Raw genomic sequence first — 18,520 nt, forward strand, 5'->3', positions numbered from 1 at the left:
GGCATCAAATGTTTCATCGATGAGAAAAATGTGCAGAATGTCAGCCAAAAGTTTCCTCATTGAGCGAGAGAGAGAGAGAATACATTCAATGAATACATTATAGTAGTAGACTGGTTGTCAGTGCGGCTGCAGGTCTGCGAGAGACTCCAAGGAAACATCACTGGATAAAAGAAAAACAAGTAACAAGGGGGACCTCTGTTGGTCAAAACGTAGAAGATCACAGCCCTGTACTGGCATGAGTTTAAAGAACAGGCCCTACCCATTGTCAGCCAGTTATTGTCATGAGAGAGACTGCCAGTCTCACGGTAATCGACTGTTAATATAATCCACTCACCACCATATTTGGCAGGCGACGGGAAACGCCAAGCGGATGCTTCACATTTATACGTCCAAGCTGAAAACATTTGTCACATTGTTCCCGTCTGTGGTACAACTGCAGCTACCTCTCCTGTTCATGCTTTGGCCACCGCGTGTACCATTGCCACAACAAATACCACGACCAGCGATTACAATATCACCACTATTCCATCCGTCTATATATACACACTACTACTACAGGGGGAGGAGGGGGAGAAAAAAAAAGGAACAAAATGCTAGAGTGAGAAGTTTCCTCATTAAAAGGTCTCCACCGTCTCTGGCATTAAGCTTACATACCACCCAGACTTTGGTGGTGGTGGAGATGTGTCCGTGCTGCTCAAACATCCAGCGGTGGTAGGAGAGCAGCAGCTTCAGACAGAACCTCAGGGTCAGGATGAGCGACAGCCACAGCAGGGTACTGAACACCAGCACTGACAGCATGGTCTGGCCCTGGACACTCAGAGAAAGACTACTGGTGGAGAGGAGAGAGGAGAGAGGAGAGAGAGAATACCAAACAATGAATGCATTATAGTAGTCGACTGGTTGTCAGTGCGGCTGCAGGTCTGCGAGAGACTCCAAGGAAACATCCCTGGATAAAAGAAAAACAAGTTAACAGGGGGGACCTCTGTTGATCAAAACGTAGAAGATTACAGCCCTGTACTGGCATGAGTTTTAAGAACAAGTTCTACCCATTGTCATGAAAGAGATGGCCAGTCTCACGGTAATTGACTGTTTCATTAATATAAACCACGTTTTGCATCTCCAGGCCTCCGTTACAAGCCACTGGTGCGGGCCTCGAACACCTAGATCTAATTCATTCATTGAATACACAACGTCACAATAAATCCATGATTTTATTTGAACAGAATATGATCTGGCCTACTGTATGTTATCTGGCTGTGCTCCATGCCATAGGCTGTAGAAGTGTTCATTATAATCAGACAAGATGTGCGTATAAGTCCCGTGCCATTATTTCATATCATGTGATTTTATAGTAAGAAGAATATAATTTAACTTAGCTGAATAAAATAGAAAGGATATTTTTCCTTTTTCCTGTTATTAAATGGGCAGGAACAGGGGAAAAAAATAACAAACACACACACACACACACACAATGAATGTTATAATGGGAGGAGGGCGCAGGAACGCGAGTTTACATACAGTGGGGCAAAAAAGTATTTAGTCAGCCACCAATTGTGCAAGTTCTCCCACTTAAAAAGATGAGAGAGGCCTGTAATTTTCATCATAGGTAGACTTCAACTATGACAGACAAAATTAGAAGAAAAAAAAATCCAGAAAATCACATTGTAGGATTTTTAATGAATTTATTTGCAAATTATGGTGGAAAATAAGTATTTGGTCAATAACAAAAGTTTATCTCAATACTTTGTTATATACCCTTTGTTGGCAATGACAGAGGTCAAACGTTTTCTGTAAGTCTTCACAAGGTTTTCACACACTGTTGCTGGTATTTTGGCCCATTCCTCCATGCAGATCTCCTCTAGAGCAGTGATGTTTTGGGGCTGTTGCTGGGCAACACGGACTTTCAACTGCCTCCAAAGATTGTCTATGGGGTTGAGATCTGGAGACTGGCTAGGCCAATCCAGGACCTTGAAATGCTTCTTACGAAGCCACTCCTTCGTTGCCTGGGCGGTGTGTTTGGGATCATTGTCATGCTGACTGCCATTGCTGACGGAAGGAGGTTTTCACTCAAAATCTCACGATACATGGCCCCATTCATTCTTTCCTTTACACGGATCAGTCGTCCTGGTCCCTTTGCAGAAAAACAGCCCCAAAGCATGATGTTTCCACCCCATGCTTCACAGTAGGTATGGTGTTCTTTGGATGCAACTCAGCATTCTTTGTCCTCCAAACACGACGAGTTGAGTTTTTATCAAAAAGTTATATTTTGGTTTCATCTTACCATATGACATTCTCCCAATCTTCTTCTGGATCATCCAAATGCTCTCTAGAAAACTTCAGACGGGCCTGGACATGTACTGGCTTAAGCAGGGGGACACGTCTGGCACTGCAGGATTTGAGTCCATGGCGGCGTAGTGTGTTACTGATGGTAGGCTTTGTTACTTTGGTCCCAGCTCTCTGCAGGTCATTCACTAGGTCCCCCTGTGTGGTTCTGGGAATTTTGCTCACCGTTCTTGTGATCATTTTGACCCCACGGGGTGAGATCTTGCGTGGAGCCCCAGATCGAGGGAGATTATCAGTGGTCTTTTATGTCTTCCATTTCCTAATTGCTCCCACAGTTGATTTCTTCAAACCAAGCTGCTTACCTATTGCAGATTCAGTCTTCCCAGCCTGGTGCAGGTCTACAATTTTGTTTCTGGTGTCCTTTGACAGCTCTTTGGTCTTGGCCATAGTGGAGTTTGGAGTGTGACTGTTTGAGGTTGTCGACAGGTGTCTTTTATACTGATGACAAGTTCAAACAGGTGCCATTAATACAGGTAACGAGTGGAGGATAGAGGAGCCTCTTAAAGAAGAAGTTACAGGTCTGTGAGAGCCAGAAATCTTGCTTGTTTGTAGGTGACCAAATACTTATTTTCCACCATAATTTGCAAATTAATTCATTAAAAATCCTACAATGTGATTTTCAGGATTTCTTTCCTAATTTTGTCTGTCATAGTTGAAGTGTTCCTATGATGAAAATTACAGGCCTCTCATCTTTTTAAGTGGGAGAACTTGCACAATTGGTGGCTGACTAAATACTTTTTTGCCCCACTGTAAATGGTAAAGTGAGTCAGCCATAACTATAGCCAACTAAGCCCAGGATGTAGCTTTAATAAGGGCATAGGTCATGTGTAGTATAACATTAATTATAAACTGGGTGGTTCTACTCTTCCTCCCTAGGACAGTGTCTGATGTAGTTACCGCACAGGGAGAGGTAGTGAGTAATATAGCTAGTTACCTGACGGGCAGGTGCTCCTGGATTTTGGCAATGAGGCCCATGGAGGGGTCAGAGCGCATGTACATGGTGGCCAGGATGGCTATGACAACAAACAGCCAGGAGGAAGGGCTGGCAGGGTACACCCCTTTGATCACCCTGTTCTGTCACCACAGAAGAAGAAGACCACAGTGTGAATATACTGTACATAGAATATGAAATGGTAGGACTAGTAGAAAAGAGAGAGGTCAGTGTACTGGATACTTAAAGACCAGTAGAAAAACATAGTGTCAGTATATAAGATGAATTGGATATGGTTACCTGAGGAATAGTAAAGAAAGTAGTAAATATGCATAACGATGAAAGTGAAGGTGATATAATGTATATTCATATGTATATACTGTACGTACACACACACACACACACACACACACACACATTCAAGGGTTTTTCTTTATTTTTACTATTTTCTACATTGTGAGCTGGATCAGATGACCTGGCCTCCACAATCACCCGACCTCAACCCAATAAAGATGGCCTCGGAAGAGTCGGACTGCAGAGTGCAGGAAAAGCAGGCAACAAGTGCTCAGCATATGTGGGAAATCCTGCAAGACCGTTGGAAAAGCATTCCAGGTGAAGAGAGAATTCCAAGTGTGTGTAAAGCTGTCCTCAAGGCAAAGGGTGGCTACTTGAAAGAATCTCAAATATATTTTGATTTGTTTAACACTTTTTTCTTTTTTGTGGTCACTACATGATTCCATGTGTGTTATTTTATCGTTTTGATGCCTTCACTATTATTCTACAATGTAGAATATAGCAAAAACAAAGAAAAACCCTGGAATGAGTAGTTTGTGACCAAACTTTGGACCGGTACTGTATATAAGTGTAAAGGACTGGTTTTAGAGGAAGACCCGGCACATACTGAACCCTTCATCTCAACATTACCCAATTCAAACTCTTAAATATATAATAAACTCTTAAACATGCCTGAGGCAGGAGTCTAAAGAGGAAATGTTGCACAGGAAAAAAAAAAAAAAACTATCCAACATTGGAGTTGACAGACAAAAACTTGGGGCGTGGCTACGCTTCGAGTCAACGGCTCATGACAATACCTGAGCATGCACAGGGGCACCATGGCAACCAGGTTGGGAGGCGTGTCCGAGTGAACACGAGTTCAATACTTTTGACGTACAAGAAAGGCCTAGCCATTATTGAGCCGCCTTTGCTTGTAAATATCCTTTGATATCGGTTGATTTAAATGGGATTTTGTCTGTATGTAATGATCGCTGCAAAATTAATTGCCTCAGAGGACATTAAAGTTACCTAAAAAAAGTTGAGCACTACAAGATAGACGACATGAGGGAAGTGACGTTGCATAAAAATAAAAAAAAGCCATGCGACACAACTTCACAAAAAAAACACTTATCAGCACAGCTGTATAGTGAGCAGAGCAAAATACTGTAAGTAATGTACTAACAAAAAGGTATTTGTTGACATATTTATACATCAAAGTCCAGCTCGTTTCCCTCTGCATCAGGCTCTGTAGCACCTACATATTGCATTTCACAGAACATGAACAAACACATGCATACATTCTCTCACACATAGAGACACACGCACTCATGTTGTCCTATATACAGTATATGTATACAGTACCAGTGTCAACTGTTTTGAACACCTACTCATTCAAGGCTTTTTCTTTATTTTTACTATTTTCTACATTGTAGAATAATATAGTGAAGAAATCAAAACTATGAAATAACACATATGGAATCATGTTGTAACCAAAAAAGTGTTAAACAAATAAAAATATTTTTAATTATTCAAAGTAACCACTCTTTGCCTTGATGACAGCTTTGCACACTCTTGGCATTCTCTCAACCAGCTTAACCTGGAATGCTTTTATAACAGTCTTGAAGGAGTTCCCACATATGCTGAGCACTTGTTGGCTGCTTTTCCTTCAATCTGCGGTCCAACTCATCCCAAACCATCTCAATTGGGTTGAGGTTGGTGATTGTGGAGGCCAGGTCATCTGATGCAATACTCCATCACTCTCCTTAGTCAATATCCCTTACCCCACCTGGAGGTGTGTTGGGTCATTGTCCTGTTGAAAAACAAATGATAGTCCCACTAAGAACAAAGCAGATGGGATAGTGTTTCGCTGCAGAATGCTGTGGTAGCCATGCTGGTTAAGTGTGCCTTGAATTCTAAATAAAATCAGACAGTGTCACCAGAAAAGCTCCATCACACCTCCTCCATGCTTCACGGTGGGAACCACACATGCGGAGATCATCCTTTCACTTACTCTGCATCTCACAAAGACAAAAACAATATCTCAAATTTGGACTCATCAGACCAAAGGACAGATATACACCGGTCTAATGTCCATTGCTCGCATTTCTTGGCCCAAGCAAGTCTCTTCTTCTTATTGGTGTCCATTAGTAGTGGTTTCTTTGCAGCAATTTGACCATGAAGGCCTGATTCATGCAGTCTCCTCTGAACAGGTGACGTTGAGATGTCTGTTCCTTGAACTCTGTTTTACATTTATTTGGGCTGCAATCGGAGGTGCAGTTAACTCTAATGAACTTATCCTCTGCAGTAACTCTGGGTCTTCATTTCCTGTGGCGGTCCTCATGAGGGCCAGTTTCATCATAGCGCTTGATGGTTTTTGTGACTGCACTCTTTAAATTTTCCGGATTGACTGATTTTCATGTCTTAAAGTAATGATGGACTGTCGTTTCTCTTTGCTTATTTGAGCAGTTCTTTCCATAATGTGGACTTGGTCTTTTACCAAGTAGGGCTATCTTCTGAAGTGCTTTGAGAGACTAGTCAATATCACCTCCACCCTACCTGACACCCTAGACCCACTCCAATTTGCTTACCGCCCAAATAGGTCCACAGACGATGCAATCTCAACCACACTGCACACTGCCCTAACCCATCTGGACAAGAGGAATACCTATGTGAGAATGCTGTTCATCGACTACAGCTCGGCATTCAACACCATAGTACCCTCCAAGCTCGTCATCAAGCTCAAGACCCTGGGTCTCGACCCCGCCCTGTGCAACTGGGTACTGGACTTCCTGACGGGCCGCCCCCAGGTGGTGAGGGTAGGCAACAGCATCTCCTCCCCGCTGATCCTCAACACGGGGGCCCCACAAGGGTGCGTTCTGAGCCCTCTCCTGTACTCCCTGTTCACCCACGACTGCGTGGCCACGCACGCCTCCAACTCAATCATCAAGTTTGCGGACGACACAACAGTGGTAGGCTTGATTACCAACAACGACGAGACGGCCTACAGGGAGGAGGTGAGGGCCCTCGGAGTGTGGTGTCAGGAAAATAACCTCACACTCAACGTCAACAAAACTAAGGAGATGATTGTGGACTTCAGGAAACAGCAGAGGGAACACCCCCCTATCCACATCGATGGAACAGTAGTGGAGAGGGTAGCAAAGTTTTAAGTTCCTCGGCATACACATCACAGACAAACTGAATTGGTCCACTCACACTGACAGCGTCGTGAAGAAGGCGCAGCAGCGCCTCTTCAACCTCAGGAGGCTGAAGAAATTCGGCTTGTCACCAAAAGCACTCACAAACTTCTACAGATGCACAATCGAGAGCATCCTGGCGGGCTGTATCACCGCCTGGTACGGCAACTGCTCCGCCCTCAACCGTAAAGGCTCTCCAGAGGGTAGTGAGGTCTGCACAACGCATCACCGGGGGCAAACTACCTGCCCTCCAGGACACCTACACCACCCGATGTCACAGGAAGGCCATAAAGATCATCAAGGACATCAACCACCCGAACCACTGCCTGTTCACACCGCTATCATCCAGAAGGCGAGGTCAGTACAGGTGCATCAAAGCTGGGACCGAGAGACTGAAAAACAGCTTCTATCTCAAGGCCATCAGACTGTTAAACAGCCACCACTAACATTGAGTGGCTGCTGCCAACACACTGTCATTGACACTGACCCAACTCCAGCCACTTTAATAATGGGAATTGATGGGAAATGATGTAAATATATCACTAGCCACATTAAACAATGCTACCTTATATAATGTTACTTACCCTACATTATTCATCTCATATGCATACGTATATACTGTACTCTACATCATCGACTGCATCCTTATGTAATACATGTATCACTAGCCACTTTAACTATGCCACTTTGTTTACTTTGTCTCGATACCATCTACTCTATACTCGATACCATCTACTGTATGCTGCTCTGTACCATCACTCATTCATATATCCTTATGTACATATTCTTTATCCCCTTACACTGTGTATAAGACAGTAGTTTTGGAATTGTTAGTTAGATTACTTGTTGGTTATCACTGCATTGTCGGAACTAGAAGCACAAGCATTTCGCTACACTCGCATTAACATCTGCTAACCATGTGTATGTGACAAATAAAATTTGATTTGATTTGACCTTGTCACAACACAACCGATTGGCTCAAATGCATTAAGGAAAGAAATTCCACAAATGAACTTTTAACAAGGCACACCTGATAATTGAAACACATTCCAGGTGACTACCTCATGAAGCTGGTTGAGAGAATGCCAAGTGTGGCTATTGTGAAGAATCCCAAATAGAAAATATATTTTGATTTGTTCAACACTTTTTTGGTTATTCCATGATTCCATGCGTGTTATTTCATAGTTTTGACGTCTTCACTATTATTCTACAATGTAGAACAGAGTAAAAATAAAGAAAAACCCTTGAATGAGTGAACCATTATCATGGTACAGGTGGGAAAATACATGTCATCTATGCACGTAAATAGAAAATGGAGGACGTGTTTTCCGTGGTTCATTTCCATGCCAGCCAGGCAGGCTATACTCCTGTTGTAAAGTGGCTGTGTGTAATAACACAAGGTACGTTCTGAGCAAATATTGTAAGAAGTAACACACACTAAGAAAATACTGCAAAGTTGCCTCTGCACCATTTTGTTATCAACACACACACACACACACACACACACACACACACACACACACACACACACACGGTCCTTCTTTACCCTCATTCGGCTGATCCTCTTCTTCCAGGAGCGCAGGCCAGAGAGGTAGATCTGGGACAGGGCCTGGTAGGAAAGGCGCAGGTCGATCCCCTCGGGGGTGATGGTGAACTGGAAAGCCACTGCCTGGTGGGCCTCTGCCATCGCTACGGAAACAGGACCAGAGTCACATACAATCATCTATTAAACAGGAAAAGTTACAGTTACAACTACAGCACCATCAACTATAGAAACAGGACCATACAGTTGCATAAAATATTGTACTGATGGTCTACCTCAGGGCTCTGCAACCCTGTTCCCGGAGATCTACTGTCCTCTAGGCTTCACTCCAACCCTGTTCCCGGAGATCTACTGTCCTCTAGGTTTCACTCCAACCCTGTTCCCGGAGATCTACTGTCCTCTAGGTTTCACTCCAACCCTGTTCCCGGAGATCTACTGTCCTCTAGGTTTCACTCCAACCCTGTTCCCGGAGATCTACTGTCCTCTAGGTTTCACTCCAACCCTGTTCCCGGAGATCTACTGTCCTCTAGGTTTCACTCCAACCCTGTTCCCGGAGATCTACTGTCCTCTAGGTTTCACTCCAACCCTGTTCCCGGAGATCTACTGTCCTCTAGGTTTCACTCCAACCCTGTTCCCGGAGATCTACTGTCCTCTAGGTTTCACTCCAACCCTGTTCCCGGAGATCTACTGTCCTCTAGGTTTCACTCCAACCCTGTTCCCGGAGATCTACTGTCCTCTAGGTTTCACTCCAACCCTGTTCCCGGAGATCTACTGTCCTCTAGGTTTCACTCCAACCCTGTTCCCGGAGATCTACCGTCCTCTAGGTTTTCCACTCCAACCCTGTTCCCGGAGATCTACTGTCCTCTAGGTTTTCACTCCAACCCTGTTCCCGGAGATCTACTGTCCTCCAGGTTTTCCCTCCAACACTAATTTAGCACACCTGATTCTAATAATTAGCTAGTGGATAAGCTGAATCAGTTTAATTACAACTGGGGTTGGATTGAAAACCTACAGGAAGGTAGCTCTCTAGGAACAGGGTAGGAGAGCCCTGGTCTACATCTTTAAGTTCCAGGCCGGACCGGGGTACTGCAGACAATGTATTCAGAAAGCAGGATTCCCCATTATAGTCAATGGGAGTATGACAGTCATAGTGGTCAATATTCATGTATTTAAAAAATAAATAAATTTTAAAAAATTTAAAAAATTATGTCATAATGCAATCAGTGTACCAATACTTGCTTCTACTTCACCATTTCCTTTTTTAAAATCGCATACAGAAGAAGTTATAATGTTTATTTGCAGCCTGCAGTACCCTTCAACTTGGGCTACTCAATGAGAGAGGGCAGCACTGAGCTAGCCTGCAAATTCACTTCCTGGAGTAGCTCAAACTGCAGGTGCAACATTTCCAAAAACTCCTCCACGAAGCAAGATGGTGACATGCTAAAACGACACTTTCCGATGTTCAAACGCGCCACTGAGACCTCACATAGGAAACAATGGGGCGACGTCAATTGAGTCCCCTGACAATAACAATTCACAGATGATGAAACGATCGGTCTGTGACACTTCAACCGTAATATTAGCATCTATCCAATAGGGTTCGGGACGATACCAAGCATCTCGATACTTGTTAGGACACAAAACACGAGGCGGATGTAACTTCATTAGGAAAACAGCCCTGATGTTGGAAACAAACATCATTATGTTGTCATCCACAGTCACATGTATTTATTGTCCAAGCTTATAACACACTATTTTACAGGCAGCAGGTTTTTAAAGGACCAAAAGGGTTCGGTCAGCTCCGTGATTACATTGTTGCCGTCTAAAAAAAATGTTGCGATGCTGGTATTGTCACAGCCTTTATCGAAGAGAAAGAAAAAACATTGGCATGTTCAATCAAGTGCTCACTGATTGAATCAAGTTTTGGTGAATGGCAATGTGCCGCTGTTCAGTATTAGTCTATTATCCAATACTTTCAGATCTACATAAAGAACCTGGGTACATTAGGTCTACATGACTACCTGTCAGTTCAGTTCTAGTCTCGGTCATTCCTCACATGGTTGAACTGGATCATTTCCAAACGCCAACGCTATAAGTGTAGCCGATACTGTAACTGTGCAGTGAAAAAAAAGATGCACAGATGTGTGGGGTCACACACACACACAACAAGGGGTAAAGTTCACTGGTACAGCTTGCCACTGTTGTGTGACGGTTCACATAATACCAACGTGACTGAACCGATTCCAGTTGTAATAGCCACACACACACACACACACACACACACACACACACACACACACACACACACACACACACACACACACACACACACACACACACACACACACACACACACACACACACACACACACACACACAGAGAAAAAAACACACCCCTGCCATGTACACACTGACACACACAACATTGGCCCAAGATGTGATGGTTGACCAGTCTCCAGTACCCAGTTGGCCTTCAACTTGGGCAATTCAATGAGAGAGGGCAGCACTGAGCGAGCTTGCAAAGTCACTTGCTAGAGTAGCTCAGAGAGAGAGAGAGAATATGTGTTGGAATGAGCAATGCATATTTCTCCCTTCACTCTGATGGGGTTTGCATCTCTCTCTTTATCTTCCCATATGTCTCTCTCACAACCAGAGAGAAAGGGACGGTAAGAAGAGCGAGAGAAAGAGAGAGCGAGGAAGTAAGAAGATCGAGAGGAAGAGAGAGAGAGAGGAAGTAAGAAGAGCAAGAGCGAGAGAGAGAGCGATTGAAAGAGATTGAACGAGTGGGTGTTTAAACTACGTGACACAGTAAATGACAAAGAATCCATGCACACGCGTGCGCGCGCACACACACACACACAAAATGTAGAGGTGTGCACACAGTCAGAAATACACAAAGAATGTGCAAGTGACACACACATACAGAGAATAATAACAATTGAGGTATTGTGACAATGAAGGAGAGGATTGTTGTTCAGAGTAAGAGTCTTCCATGCTCAGGGTAAGGCAGCTGCCATGCCTCCCGCTCCTCTCCTCAAGTGAAAGACTCCCTCTCCTCTCTGCAAGTGAGACTACATGCCTGCCCTGCATCCACAAATCCTGAACAGGTTCAAACATTGATTTCTACAGCGTGCAAACAATCCAGATGAGTTACTGAGTTATTAGTCTACATTCGCAAAGTCACTGGGGATAGTTTCAAAGAACACTGGTTCAATATGGTGTGTATAGCCCTCCAGCTATAGCTCTCTGGGTGGGGTCTTACAAGCTTTACATGGTAAACAGCACTGAGTGAAACTACAGAAATACAACTATTGAGTAGGCTACGTTCCTCGCAAGGTGGTGAAACAAGTTTCAAGTTGACAAATAACCTTTGCACTCAGTAACCTGCAAACGGGCGTCTTGGAAATGAAATAGTATGTGGTGAAGCAGGTTTGGCGTGATCATTGGGAGAAAGGAAAGAACTCGCTCTGGGAGTTCACTTGCACGTGAACGCGATGGTACAATTACGCAATGTTAACGAATTCACAAGGCGCCCGACTCCAAAACAGGGGGAACATGTGGTGCCACGCACATTCAGTTGTTTATACCGCATGTTAATTGATAATAAATGAAATCAATGAGCTAATTAACTGTCTGTGTGTGTAGATCTGTAGAATATACAGAATATAAAGGATAGGTCTACTTTCTCCACCTATATCTGATTGCAGTGACATGAATTGTGCACGAAATGTGAGCCAAGGGAAGATTTTATTGGACCATTTAGGGCTAAACAGTCGCCCCATCCACTTCCTGCCTGTGTGTAGGTCTATCAGCAAAGACATCTCGGTTATGTTATGACGTTTCTACAGGAAAACTACAGGTCTACTTAGGCCCTAGCCTACTTGTAGCCAATAGTCCAATCGTATGCAACATTCCTACAAACGAGGGACTCGTCATATGTTTTAGCCAACAAACAAAACAACTTGTTGCAAACAATGGTGAAAAAAAACCACCCAATTGTCAAACTTGAGTAAAAGTAAAGATGCCTCTTAATAGAAAATGACTCAAGTAAATGTAAAAGTCACCCAGTAAAATTCTACTTGAGGAAAAGTCTAAAAGTATTTGGTTTTTAAATATACTTGTGTATCAAAAGTGTAATTGTTCAAATATACTTATACTATCAAAAGTGAAAGTATAAATCATTTAAAATTCCGTATTTTAAGCAAATCAGATGGCATGAATGTAAAATATATACGCTTTTTTTAATATACAGATAGCCAGGGGCACAGACATAATTTACAAACAATGCATGTGTTTAGTGAGTCCGCCAGATCAGAGGCAGTAGGGATGATCAGGGATGTTGATAAGTGCGTGAATCTGACCGTTTTCCTGTCCTGCTAAACACTCAATATGTAACGAGTGTTTTTGGGAGTCAGAGAAAATGTATGGAATAAAAAGTACATGATTTTCTCCAGTAATGTAGAGTAAGAGTACAAGTATTCAAAAATATAAATAGTACAGGTACACAAAAAAAAACACTTTAGTACTTTAAAGTATTTTTACTTAAGGAGCCTTATATTTATTTTATTTTACCTTTATTTAACTAGGCAAGTCAGTTAAGGACAAATTATTATGTTCAATGAAGGCCTAGGAACAGTGGGTTAACTGCCAGTTCAGGGGCAGAACGACAGATTTGTACCTTGTCAGCTCGGGGGTTTGAACTTGCAACCTTCTGGTTACTTGTCCAACGCTCTAACCACTAGGCTACCCTGCCACCCCAAGGGGGTGACAGGCCCACTTAGACAAATGAAAAGTAGGCCTATAACAAAGCAATTAAAAGTTATGTTTTTACCTAACGACTCTATAAATTATTTCACCTGGCCGTTAGAGGTCCAAAAACATGCAACACTCATGATGCACTGACAAAGTAGACTACTGTTGCATTGGGATAAAATATATATTTTTAATTACTGTATCGTATATTCGTCAGAAACTGTTATGTTCCACGCGGGAGTTGGACAGGTTACTTTCTAAATGTAATCAGTCACAGTTACATGTCCAAAGTTGTAGCCAGTAACGGAACTTTTGGATGACCCAAACCCAATAATGTAATCTGATTACATCCAGTTACTTTTAGATTACTTTCCCCTTAAGAGGCATTAGAAGAAGACACGCATGTATGTTACCAATTGAACGACATCTATTGCAGGATAAATCAATGTTAAAGTTTGTTTTTATGGGTTGGTTATGTAGGCTTCTTCTAACCCATTGCTTTATACTACATATAATATGATTAAATGGTAACTTCACATTAAAAATCCAAGTCTATCAGAATCCCAGTCATGCCGTGATCTTCAAGAGGAGGATTTGGGAATGTGGAAGTATAGATGAGCCAAATTGTTTTACCTGAGAATAACCCCAAAACGAAGGACTTATTAGCCAGCGCTACTCTGTTGTTTACGATTTTGTTTTCATGGAGGACTGATGGCTCATTGATTCAAGTTGAAAAATAAATGCTGCCCTCATGGAATGGCATGCACTACTGAAAAGTGCTATTTACATGTGAAAAATGAATGCCATTTGCTATAGGCCTATTGTTTACCTTTTTGATGGTGACACAGTTTAACAGTTTAAAACAGTTTAAAAGGCACAAATAGCTAAATGAGACGCATTTTGATTGACAATGGGACGGCAGGTAGCCTAGTGGTTAAAGCTTTGCTGGATCGAATCCCCGAGCAGACGAGGTAAAAAAAAAAAAAACTGTCGTTCTGCCCCTGAACAAGGCAGTTAACCCACAGTTCTCCGGTAGGCCGTCATTGTAAATTAGAATTTGTTCTTAACTGACTTGCCTAGTTAAAATAAAGGTTCAAATATTTAAAAATGCGCCGTAGACTGCTGTCATCGTAGACTGCCGCCTCCAAGTGTTTATTCAAGTTGGATCATCTTTGGATGCCGATAGTTTGGCCTACACAGGTGGGCAGCGGCGCCTCATCTTTTCCAGCGATCCATCAAACACATTTGGTGTGTCATCACAATGGTCTCTTGACTTGTGGTCGGGTGGCCCAAATGTAAACCTTTTTTCAATGCTGATTTCAATGTCATTGAGAAAACAGAAGTGTCAAATATTCTTTTTCGCAACATCCTTTCTGAAATGAAAAGTAATCCCCGAAGTAATCTAGTTTTTCAAAAGTATATGTAATCCGATTACAATAGTTTTGCTGGTAACGGATTACAGTTACCCTTTTTGTGTTATCCCTTACATGTAATCCGTTACTCCCCTACCCTGGTTCCGCGTCCCTTCGAACGAATGGTGGGTTCATTCAATATCGCACATCCATCGCTCGCTACACACAAAAGTCAACACACTAACTAGCAGTAGTGCACTGAAAACCACGCCCAAGGAAAACCACAACGAGTAGACAATAATGTAATAGAAATACCTGTATTAGTCTTGAAATGTCTTGCCGTAAAAGCACCCCAAAGGAGTTATTCAAACACCGAATCTCTTCTTTTTTGTTGTTGCTACATGCAACCACTCCTTAAACTCTCAGTGAAAACAGACTGGAGTAGGTGGGCAGCGGCGCCAGAGAGCCACATACATGGATGACATCACTCTCACAACCCCGCCTCTTTTTTTGTGTGTCACATGGGACGCGGTGAACAAACACCCTTTCCGAGCGCATTTACCAATAGAGTCAATACAGTAAATTATCAATCAATATTACACATCGCTACACAGTGTAGTCTACATTTGGCAATATTTATATATATTTTTTAAATACTATTTTTGCTAAAGAAAATGCAGATGTTGAGCACTGCATATGGTCAGTAATCCTAATTAATAGAAGAGTAGGAATTGAGGCAGTTTCTTAACTTCTGATGTAGTTTATTGTTCTTTATTTATCACAGGCAATAATAATAATCATAATAGTGCACTTTCATTTTTTATTTTTTATATAATACAGACATTTCTTATTTAATCCTCCTCATCATGTTGTTTTCCCCCAAATTTCTGTTTTGAATTTTTAAGAATTGTTTTGTTCTACTGTGTATGAAGTGTGTGTGTGGGGGGATAACAGTTTTACAATCTTGGAATGATCAATAACGATGACAACAATAATCATATTGTGAGTACAGGGTGAATAAAGAATCGAGACATGGTTTCATACTGTATACAATGGACAGACACATGGGGAGGGGTGTGATTATATAAGGATGGGCTGGGGTTGAGGTATTTTCATCTGGATAAGAGGATTGGGGGGGGGGGTGTTCAAGAAGAGATACAAAGAGATAATGAGGGTGTAGGAAGGGGGCAAGGAGGGGGTTGAGTTGGTTGGAGAGAGAGGGGGCCTTTCGTTGTAAGATTCACCCGCGATGGGGGTCAAACTTCTCCCCCTCATCCCATCATTTACTTTGAACGGTTATTTACACATAATGTCTAAGAAGGGTTTCGCTCTAGTTGTATCTCCAGACAGTTTCCCCTAGGCGGGGCGTCAAAGCGCTCACTAACAGCAACGTCCAGGCCCTTTGGCCTCGACAACGCCAATTGAAACCAATAGAAGCCAAACTCTTTTAGATGTGGAGCAACAGAAATAGGCAGGGAGAGGCCTACCCCACCTATACAAAAGGTAGGGGTAACGCTGTCTCCCACTACCCCTCTCTGGTTTAAAGCACAGGGTAATGGAGAATGAAAGACTGTGGGGTCGTCTTGTGTCACATCTCGCTCCCATTCACATGACCCCTGACCTAGCATTAGAATGTGGCGGGGAGTAGGATGAGGGCTCGGAACAGGACACACAAACGGACAGGTCGAGCAAATATAACAGGCATGTACCTCCCTCCGTACGCATCATCTTAAGGCGCCAAAACTCATTCCTGGCTATGCAAACTCTTACAACTACTATTCTGTGCAGGACGGTGCTGGATTCATATGCCACCGATGCAGTAAAAATAAAATAAACATTCAGTCATCACCCCCTACATTGCTTTCCAGTAGTGTCATGCAGCATTTCATTGGAGACTAGCTCGGCCAGCATGGTTACACATCCACCATGCTGGAAAGGACAATGTGAAAGGAAAATATCCAAGACAGCACAGTACGGTTCGAGTCGGCACGATATTAGGAAAATGGATACATGATTCCTGCCAAAAGGCCTTGAGTGAAGGGTGTGAGCTACAATGAGAGGTGAGCTACTAAAAGTCAACAAGCCATAATCGTGTTCTTTGCTGTGTTGGAAGGGGAGCAAGACGAGCCCCAGGTCAGGAAATAGAGGAAGACTGCCCTCCCACTCTTTTCGTATTTCATGGTAAATGGCCATTTCACACCAGGGAAGTATCCAGTACAGCCGTAATAGACAGAGAGTACGCTAAGTAAAGAGTTAAAATAACCAACTGTTCCACGTCTCCTAGCTACAGAACCGCCCCTGTTTGCTGTACGAGGAGTTGTGTGCTATGGTAGCAGCGTGTTGACTCGGACTGATATGAAGTGTGATGATGGCTGATGGGGAAGTGGTGTGCCGTGCCGCGGTGAGTCTCAGTGACTGTGTCGTGGTCACAGCGGGTCACGTGAGGCAGGGTGAGACTGATAATAGGGGGCTTAGTGGCCGTGGCATGAAACTACAAGGTGTCGACTGATGACGAGGGATTAGAACGAAACCTGCGCTTTCTTTTGGTGCTCTGTGCAAGGGGAAGGGGTACGTGGGGGGGTCGCGATGAAGGAAGTGGGGGGCAGTGGCCAAGGGAGAAGGGATGGTAGGGGGAAACCACTACGTGTTTGGTGTCTTTTAAGGACAGTGCGTTCCAATGTTAAGGCCCAGTTTTTAATTTATTATTTTTTTTCTCCGTAACCGTGTGGGAATACTGTTTGTGTTCTGCACGTGGGGTTGGGCCCTCAGTCAGTGTTTTTACGTGGCGTGTCCATATCTTTGTACTCTTAAGTAACAACATTCTAGCAGAATGTGAGAGAGAAGGAATTGGAGGTTACTACCCCCACCCTTTCCGTGCTCTCCTCTGCTTTTTTCAAGTGTCTATGCAATCATTTTTTATTTACTTCATGGAAGATTTTCATTTTGTCTTTTTTTGCCATCCCAGAAATTCCCAAAGCATCAAATCTATCCTTGGCTCATTTCTTAAAATGTGTTTTGTTTTTTGCTTTGTTTTGTTGCTTTAAAACTGGAAATGATCTTCATTATTACCAAACAAAGACAAAATCAACAATAAAGACACAACATCAAAAAGGATCTGGAAGGATTTTTGCAGCATTGGTTTCTAAAACATTGAGGAATGATTGGACAAGAGGTTGTTTTCTGTCCTGCTCTGGAAACGACGGTTCAATCTGGTTTCAACTGCAAGCGGCCATTTTTGTCCGTTTCAATGCTGTTCCAATATTCCAACAGAACTTTCCCCTCTGTTCTTGTCAGCATCTTCCCTTTCCACTTTACAATATATAACTCAACAATTAAATACATAAATAAATATGAAATAAATCTATGACAAATGAAATAAAATACTTTTACAATAGTGTTTTCTCGTTTTTTGACATTCACTTGGTTAGCATTTTGTTGGCGGCAAACATCAAACTCATTTGCGCTCAAATCACATAAAAGGAAAAAAGGAAACAAAAAAAGGAAATGGATTTCATTCTTTATGTGTGTGGTCTGTTTCTTTCCTCTCCTGGGAATGAGTGTGCAGCAGTTTCAATGTCTTTCTCTCTGTCATCTTTAAGACATAAGTCTCTCTTTTTGTTTCTTGAAATGAGCTTTTCCACCTCCTCCCCTCCCTCCCTCCCTCCCTCCCTCTTTCTGCTCTCTTAACAGAACAAATCCGTCTAGGTGTCTAGGGCCTTTTCAAAAGCCGCATCATTCAGTGCCCCATGTCGGCCATATTTGGGAACGTAAGGGAGGGAGGGTTGGTTGTTTTCTGTCGAAGACAATAATGGATGTGGAGGGCTGGGTCCAGTCCTCTCGGAATGAACACAACGGATGACGGTAACTTCCTGTGAACCATCTCAACATCTTCATCTGAGCACCTCATTCTGAGGACCTGCTGAGGGTTCCATTCATAGTATTCGAATTACTCGAACGATTCCAACTATGTCGTTCACTCATCTGTTTGAAGTCTCTCTGTGTTCCAGATGTCAGTCGTAGTGGGGGGGTCGTTGAGACATTCTTCCATGCCTTGTACGTTCCGTAGAGATGTCCGTTTGCTGAATCCTCACTTCAAGGCAAGATGGTTTTCATAAGTTTGTTCCAATTGTAT

The 18,520-nt window shown here is 42.9% G+C and overlaps 1 protein-coding gene across 2 annotated transcripts in view; it reads right to left on the minus strand.

Moving 5' to 3' along the window:
* cpt1a2b (carnitine palmitoyltransferase 1A2b) overlaps positions 1-14,871 on the minus strand; it is a 57,458-nt gene extending 42,587 nt beyond the window's left edge. Inside the window, exons 1-4 of one of the 2 annotated variants that reach the window (XM_052518506.1) lie at positions 14,704-14,871; positions 8,288-8,430; positions 3,278-3,417; positions 655-826 (exon numbers count right to left, since the gene is read on the minus strand). In XM_052518506.1, the coding sequence (XP_052374466.1) occupies positions 655-826; positions 3,278-3,417; positions 8,288-8,428 (453 nt within the window). In that variant the 5' untranslated portion in view covers positions 8,429-8,430; positions 14,704-14,871. Of the gene's footprint in view, positions 1-654; positions 830-3,277; positions 3,418-8,287; positions 8,431-14,703 lie in introns of both variants that reach the window. The other variant, XM_052518505.1, reaches the window with a different exon arrangement.
* Between the last annotated feature and the right edge of the window lie 3,649 nt (positions 14,872-18,520).

The sequence above is a fragment of the Oncorhynchus keta genome, chromosome 5 (genome assembly GCF_023373465.1).
Source record: "Oncorhynchus keta strain PuntledgeMale-10-30-2019 chromosome 5, Oket_V2, whole genome shotgun sequence".
NCBI lineage: Eukaryota > Metazoa > Chordata > Actinopteri > Salmoniformes > Salmonidae > Oncorhynchus > Oncorhynchus keta.